General features: G+C 40.7%; 1 protein-coding gene across 1 annotated transcript; it reads right to left on the reverse strand.

Annotated features, from left to right (window-relative positions):
* Nucleotides 1-4,086: 4,086 nt before the first annotated feature.
* On the reverse strand, nt 4,087-8,193 carry LOC132821600 (C-C motif chemokine 20-like). The gene is made up of 4 exons (XM_060834276.1): nt 8,040-8,193; nt 7,152-7,254; nt 6,985-7,062; nt 4,087-4,344 (listed from the first exon to the last, which is right to left on the reverse strand). The coding sequence occupies exons 1-4, from the start codon at nt 8,119-8,121 to the stop codon at nt 4,314-4,316; spliced, it is 294 nt and encodes a 97-aa protein (XP_060690259.1). The 5' UTR covers nt 8,122-8,193; the 3' UTR covers nt 4,087-4,313.
* Between the last annotated feature and the right edge of the window lie 510 nt (nt 8,194-8,703).

Raw genomic sequence — 8,703 nt, forward strand, 5'->3', positions numbered from 1 at the left:
AGACATCAAAATGTTGCTTACCGACATCGCACCATACCACACATCTCTCAGAGAGTTATAAGATTCTACCCAATGAGATTGAAGTACACTTCATGATTGAACGTGGATGGAGAATGTCTTGGTAAATTAGGATGTGAGCCAAATAATATGGAGTTATACCAAGTGAATTTTGTGTTAAGTGTTAACATTTGTGCCTTTGGTTTTCCTGTGTTGTTCAGGGATGTTGGTGACTCAATATAACAAAATGTGTCAAATAATGTTTGTGTAATGAACACCAGCCAGTTCAAACTAATGCGTCAAACTCACCCCAATGCTCAGGTCCCACCTCACCCCTTCAGCAGAGCATTGGAACTGTTCCCTCAGGACAATTCTCATAACAGCTGTCTGGTCATGCCTACACCATGAGGCTTTTTGCATTAGGTTTTCAGCAAACTTTATGATAGGTTTCTAAGTCCCTTGGATCATTATTTTGTGCTGCCTAGATCCAGTCTGAGACTTAATGGGGTGTCCATGACATGCAGCCTTGTAGTACACCTGCAAACAATCAGGAGATCACCAAATTAAAACACAGCTTTCAGAAATAGTACCTGCATTAAAGAGATGTGAGTCCATTCCTGGATGAACTATAATTGATTGAACAAACATCTAAATGCCTGAGAACTGTTCTACTTCTAGAAGAACCTTTCCTCTGATTCACTAAACTGCAGAATTGTAAAGGGAGATGGAAATCACTCCCTAAACAGCACCTTCAAATGATACAGACCCCTATTCACTGAATGCCTGGAATGATTTCAATAATTGTACAACACTTTATACCTACATACTATATATCTTTAAATCAGACATATACAGTTACATTTGTAAATCACAGTATGGAAGAATTCTACATTATCCTATCAAGAGGACATGCAGATTGGCAGAGAGGGCAGGGTTGCCTTGTTAGTAAAAGAATGAAATTGCATCGAAAACAAATGATATAGAGTTGGATGGCATTGAACCTGTATGGGTAGACTTGAGGAAGTGCAAAGGAAAAACACCCTGATGGGAATTATATACAGGCCTCCTAGCAGCAGTCAGGATGTGGTGCCAAAAATAAATCAGGAGACAGAAAAGGCATGCAAGGAAAGAACTGTAACAATAATCATGAGGGACTGACCTTTGCAAGTGGACTGAGAAAATCAGGTTGGTATCAGATCCCATGAAAAGGAATTTGTTTCATGTCAACGAAATGGGTTTCTGGGGCAGCTTGGGGTATAGCTCATGAGGGAACAGGAAATTCTGGATTTAGTAATGAGGCAGTTTGGTTAAGGAGCTTAAGATGAAGGGACCCCTATGGGACAGTGACCATAATATAGAATTCATTCTTGAGTTTGAGAGGGAGAAGCTTGTATCAGATGTAACAGTATTACAATTTGGGTAAAAATAACTACAAAGACATGAAAGAGGAGCTGGTCAGAGTTGATTGGAAGGGGAACCCAGTAGGAAAAACAGTAAAGTAGCAATGGCAGGAGTTTCTGGGGTTAATTCAGCAAAGCAGAAATTCATCTCAAGGAAGGAAAAAAACATACTAAGGGGAGGAAGAGGCAATCATGGCTGACAAAGGGAGTAGGAACAGCATAAAAAACAAAATGCTCAGAGACTGTACAGACTTGCTGAGCTGACTAATATCCTTCTATACTGTAACATTGCTGTGATCTGAAATATCAATACGTATTCAGCGAGTTTCAATGCAAATTACCATGGAGTCCAAACTAGAAATAATGATTCAAAAATAATTTAAATTTTAGATATGCCACTAATTGATCTAATGGAGTTCCTGTAGACTGGCGCACAAAGTATTTGCATTTTACAGCAATGAATAAAAACATCACTGAAATGATGCTCAGAAAATAGAATAAAATAAAATTATAATCTTAGCATAACATTTTAAATGCTACATGAACAGCAACAAGCATAAGTTGGACTAAAGGCCTCATTAAAATGTATTTAAAATACTTACTGACACCAAGCTATCAAACCCTAGGGGTCAATATTTTGCAAATGCAGAAATTCTGTTGCCAGGTCTGAAAATGGCTGGGAAAGGGTGGGTGTGGAGCTATATTTTTCAGTTGCTAAGTAAGTCTTTGCTACTAGAGTTGTGTTAAGAACTCATTTGGAAGGCTGGTAGCTCAACAGCCTCAATGGTGCTACTGCTAGTGTTGGAACTGTGCCTGGAGGATGAGATACCATTGATGGCTTTGCACCTTCAATGTCGGTGGGTGGGATGTGGGGTTCGTGGCCTGTCATGTAGGCTCCAGTGAAGTGTGGGAGGGCTGATGTAGCTGACGGCACTTTCGTTGGACAAAGAAGGCACACATCAGCTTGTTTCAGGTTACCAGGGTTTCACTGGTAAAACGCCAATGGAGAAGAGAATCAACCCATAACTGGCCACTAAAGTAGGTCCTTTGGACTCCAGGTGGAGGGATGTTTGCCATCTATTCAGTTGCTGGCAAATTTCATGACAGCAGCAAAGTGCTGGGCGCATCACTTGCAATCGTTCATCGCAACCTAGTCAGTCATCTTGTCTTGCAGCTGCTGCAATTCAGCCCTGACAGAACAAATCAGATTCTGTGTCTCCTAGAAATGTTAGCATGACTTAGCATGGCAAGAAGACCATTCAGTCCATCGTGCCTTGGCTGACTGTTTGCCCAGGTTTCTGGATGTTGTTGAGGATGGGAACTGAAGTGGAAGGAACACAAAGCTCCACAAGGCCAGTTATTCCCCCATCATATCCCACACCTTCCAGCAATGTCTGACAGGGCCAGCATAACATGGATCTGACAACTACCCAGAATCACAAGCTAGCTTGTTAAGTTCATTAAAAGACCATTTAACACTTGTGATAAGAGGCCAAATGGAAGTTTTGAGCTCGTCTTTTGGCTGCCAGTGTAGTCAGAAGCTAGCATTGGCCTGCCAATATGTAAATAGGATCACCTAGCTAGCGACAGCTATATTGTGCGTGGCAGATCAAACTATAACCACAGGCCATCCCTCCTTTATGGTGGTCTGGCAACTGTGGCCATATTTAATTTCAAACATTCTTAAAGAGCTGAGTGAGTGCTTCCTTTACCTCCAACATCATGCTACAGATCCTTTGTATCGAGAAAACCCCTTCCAATAGGTCCCACTCTTTTTTGTCCCCCCTTCGCCTCAAAAATGTCTTTTCTTATTGATGATGGTTCATTTCGCTAATACTGTTTCTCTTTCTATATTGCAGATGAAAGTTTCTACTCAGGTTGCTTCTTATAATTGCTGTCAGCTGTTAGACAGCAGCTCTTGTTTTACAAAGTCCCAGGCACTCACTACTTTTCCTCACTGGGTGCCTAAATAGGAGGACCCTCCCCAACCCCTCCCCCGCCACCCTCTCCCACCTCCACCCTGTCCTGTAGCCTGGTCAGGTGGGTTCACCTGGCTGTTTGCCTGTGTGTTAAGGCTCTTGTCCCCTCTCGGTGGGTGTGATAACAGGTAGTTATATGTATTGGGTTGGAAGGATCAGGGTGGTTTTGGGTGATGTTGGTGGGCTTGAGGAATGCCCTTAGCTGGTCCTTAATCATGGCCTTGTCCTTCGCTGGGCTGACTTTGCCTGTACAATCTAATGGTAGGGAGCTGGGAAGGTGATAGCTTCTCCAACCTGTGCCTTCCCATCAACATTGAAGCCCCCCCCACCCCCGCCACGCGACCCTTCACTTTTCAGCTTACAGTTACTGTTAGTTGCAGCAGTATGTAGCGGAACTACCACTAGGATAGCTGATGGTATCACATGTAGTTTCCTCAAGTTGTAATACTCGGTCTGCAGCAGGACATACTTTAAGACATAGCAATATAAGGATCTCTACTGGTTCTATGCATAATGTACATGCCTCAATCAGCAGTTCTGGTAGTTAAGACAAGCTCCACATTTATGTCTAAGCTCTGTCACAACACATCTATGCTACTGATTTGACACAAAAATCAATGCAACTATTAATTAGGCTCTCGACATGCATAAAGTACATGCACAGGCAAAAGGAACACATAGAAACACAAATTGGTGAATCTTTAGCACTTTAATGTATTACTTAAACATTGGAAAATGTATGAAAAATGAAGTTCGATTTTCTAACAAATAATGTATCTATACAAATAACATAGCCACACTCAGCTAACATTTCAATCTGTCACTGCAGCAAATTGTTAGCAGCCTTATTGCCACCAACTATAATTTAGTACATAGATGCTATGCAGAAATAATTGCTTAAGCAAAGCTGACAGTCTATTTGTGGAGAAGGAATTCATCAATCAAGGGACATCTCTTCCAGTTTTTTGCTGTAGGAAAAGAAAATGAGAATTTTGTTTCAGATCACTTAACTCTAACAATAAAGCAACACAATCATGATTAAAACTGGGATATGATTGGAAACCTACAGCAGAGGAGTCAGCCTCTGTGGTGGAGTTCAAATTCTGCCAATATGTATTTTTAACTCTTAAATTGTAATTTTGCAGGTGCACAACAGAAAGTGTTGTTTTGTCTGTTGTGTCCAGGGGTACTGATGGATTAGTTTGCAGCATTTCCTGTTCTTACTTTAAGTTTACAATTTCTGCACTGTTTTTTTCTTTTTATGTAAAATATAATTATGTTTTGTACATACTCAAAAGCTCTCATGCGGAGATTGTTAAGAAAGTATTTCTTTGAATTGAGAACTGTCATTTTCAGGGTGGATAGAACTCTTTCAATTATCTAGTGCCAACAATCCCAGGTCAAGAATTACATGCTTAGATACAACTTAAAAGCAAAGTTGCCAAAGTCCCAGAGGACTGTGCTGTCATTAGAGAGAGTTGATTGGTTGTGGGTTTAATTCCCACTCCCTTCGTGACTCCCTTGTCAGATCCACACCCCCCACCAACCCAACCTCCACCCCCGGCACCTTCCCCTGCAACCGCAGGAAATGTAAAACTTGCGCCCACACCTCCACACTCACTTCCCTCCAAGGCCCCAAGGGATCCTTCCATATCCGCCACAAGTTCACCTGTACCTCCACACACATCATCTATTGCATCCGCTGCACCCGATGTGGCCTCCTCTATATTGGTGAGACAGGCCGCTTACTTGCGGAATGCTTCAGAGAACACCTCTGGGCCGCCCGAACCAACCAACCCAATCACCCCGTGGCTCAACACTTTAACTCCCCCTCCCACTCCACCGAGGACATGCAGGTCCTTGGACTCCTCCACCGGCAGAACACAACTACACGACGGCTGGAGGAGGAGCGCCTCATCTTCCGCCTGGGAACCCTCCAACCACAAGGTATGAATTCAGATTTCTCCAGCTTCCTCATTTCCCCTCCCCCCACCTTGTCTCAGTCGGTTCCCTCAACTCAGCACCGCCCTCCTAACCTGCAATCCTCTTCCTGACCTCTCCGCCCCCACCCCACTCCGGCCTATCACCCTCACCTTGACCTCCTTCCACCTATCCCACCTCCATCGCCCCTCCCCCTAGTCCCTCCTCCCTACCTTTTATCTCAGCCTGCTTGGCTCTCTCTCTCTTATTCCTGATGAAGGGCTTATGCTCGAAACGTCGAATTCTCTATTCCTGAGATGCTGCCTAACCTGCTGTGCTTTGACCAGCAACACATTTGCAGGTTTAATTTGTAGGTCACCATACCTCAGGTGAAAGGTGAGTTAGAGAAGGGCTTCTATAGTGACCTCACACAGTGTGGAAATTGAACCTGTGTTGCTGGTGTTACAAAACATTACAAGCCAGGCATCCTGCCAAGTGACCTAACCAACCCAACCAGATGCCTTTTGGATATATCAGACTGTCTTGCCTTCTCCTGTTTACTATAATGATGGGCTCTAATTTTAACTCACTCAAACCCATTGACTTGCACAATTAATGCAATTTTAATTCTTTGATTCTGTTGCAGTCATGACACAACACTGTACCAGTGTCATATGTTCTGTTTCCCACCACAGTACAGATTGTGTGAGATTGGCAACGTGACACCAATTACAAAAAACAAAACACTGCAGATGGCAATCTGAAATAAAAACAAAGAATGCTGGAAAACACAAATCAGGTAGCATCTGTGTAAAAAGAAACAGAGTTTTGATGCAATGTTACCAATCTGAAACAATCATTGTTTCTCTCCACAGATGCTGCCTGACCTGTTAAGTATTCACAATATTCTTTACTTTGATACCTATTCACTTTCATTAGCAAGAAGACATGTAACAGCAGGAGTATAAAGGAACTGTTTTAGCTCTAAATGAATCTTATTTATTAGTACAGGCCTGTACTCTGTCTTCATGTTTCTATAACGAAGGCACAGTAATGACAACGCATGGGTGGTGGTGGCATTGTGGTGTTGTAATTGGATGATTAATCCAGCATCCCATGCTAGTGAATTGAAGATAGGGGTTCAAATCCTACCATGAGAGATTGAATTGATAAATCTGGAATTTAAAAGCACTAATTTAATGGTGACGACATAACTATTTTCTATTGTCTTTTGAGGGAAAGAAGTAAATAATCTGGTTTACTGATGTCCTTTTAGGGAATGAAATCGTCCATCCCTCACCAGACTGACCTACATATGGTTGACTATTAAGTGTCCATGAAATGACCAGAGGGCAGTTAAGGATTGGCAGCAAATGCCAGCAAGAAGGAAGAATATAAAGATAAGAAAAGTTCAGATATTTTTACAAAATTAACTTTTCTGGTAACTGTCCTCAAGTAACCTTTGGAGTTAGTTAATCAAATTTCAATTCTTCATAAAAAATTTATTTTGCTTTAGAATTGTACATATTTTCAGTAGAGAGCTGTAAAATGGCATATTCTTTGGCATACCCTTTTTAATTAATATTAATTTCTGATTTGTGTAGTTTATCAAAGGGAAAAATAGTACTTCAACATTCTAGAAACAAATTTCACCATTTTTTGGTATAATTAAGAGTTTGCGCTCTTACCTCAGCAACTTCAATGCAATTTTCACCCAAACCATGTCAGGGTTTGCACATACTGCCTGCCCTCCAACAGTGTAGAATCTGCATTTACATAAAGTTTGTTAGTTCATGGTCAATACTACAAGTAATTTCTAATCATTCCGTTTGATTCAGAAAGGCTTTGTACTTACATAATTGCATCTATATCACAGATCTCATTGGACTGTTGTTCCACATAGCCGGAAATTAGTCTAAAAGGTAACCGTTTCTTTGAGTACCGGAGACAGCAGTCCACTGTAGAGGTTGAAAATAATGGCATTAGATAGATGCATGTTTTGTTTTAAAACAGTAATCCATTTTGAAAGTAGGATTAATATAAACCCTTTGTCTTTATTAGATTTCACAGTACATTCAGTAATCATAATGAATTAAAAGTTACACCACCTTTGTGTAAACTTTAAATCAAAATTATATGAGTTTACAACGTTTCATTTATCTTTATATCCTCTTTACTCAGAGTTTGTCGTATCACATGCTGCATTATTCTATCGTCCCATTGAAAGCAATTATTTATGTCCTAAAAGGTAAAGTTGCTGCAGTTCCATTCCCTCATGAGAAAGTCCACTGGTGGTGGTTTAACCCGAGGGTCTCCATGCTTCAGCAGAGAGAAGAAGAGTCCTTTATGGTAACTTCAGCCAGTGCCAAAGTTGAACCCACACTGTCAGCATTACTATACATAGCAAACCAGCCATACAGTTAACCACACCTATGTTAGACTATAATCGATATTAGGAGAAAGTGAAGGCTGCAGATACTGGAGATCAGAGCTGAAAATGTGTTGCTGGAAAAGCGCAGCAGGTCAGGCTGCATCCAAGGAGCAGGAGAATCGACGTTTCGGGCATGAGCCCTTCTTCAGGAATTCCTGAAGAAGGGCTCATGCCCGAAATGTCGATTCTCCTGCTCCTTGGATGCTGCCTGACCTGCTGCGCTTTTCCAGCAACACATTTTCAGCTATAATAGATATTAGTTTTATAATATATCTTGAGTTGAAATAAGTTAATAGTTAATGCACTACTTACTTGCAGAGACTGAGTCATTGAGCATGTTCAGCACCAACAGTGAAAATAAAGCAGCTACTACGAGGTTCCTGAGAGCAGTCATTTTATCACTGATTACTTGAAGCAAACTTTTCTTCTGCTGGTCTCTAAATAATACCTCAGATAAGCAGTGATCTTGCCCTTTCTTATCATCTTATTTATAGAGAGGATTTGGAGTACAGGTAAAAAAAAAGTCAGTGGAAAAGATGTGCAATAAAGGAAGTGAAACAGCCTTCATATTCTAAATTTCCTGCGTGTATTTTCCCTTGTAGTCATCAGAGAAACATTCTTCAATGATATCAAGTGAAGTAGAAAATGTTTAAGTGAAATGAAGAAAATCAAGTGGAATCATTATATTTTGCAAATGATTTTGTAATAATTCTATTGCTTGAATAGAACTGTTTTGAAACTGAATTTATTGTGTGTTATAAAATTATTCTCTCACTAGGATGGAGATTGCTGATGTCTATATGTGTGGACAGCAATAAATATATTTGTTTCTGTCTTCTGTACTTAGGGTAAAATAATTAAAGATAGCTTATTTCAGAAGACAGTTACAATTTTCCTGGAAATGCCAAACAAGTTTTATTTAAAAATATGAATTAATATATGGGATAGAACTTCACAAGCATAGAGCCGAGAGTGT

The sequence above is a fragment of the Hemiscyllium ocellatum genome, chromosome 13 (genome assembly GCF_020745735.1).
Source record: "Hemiscyllium ocellatum isolate sHemOce1 chromosome 13, sHemOce1.pat.X.cur, whole genome shotgun sequence".
Taxonomy (NCBI): domain Eukaryota; kingdom Metazoa; phylum Chordata; class Chondrichthyes; order Orectolobiformes; family Hemiscylliidae; genus Hemiscyllium; species Hemiscyllium ocellatum.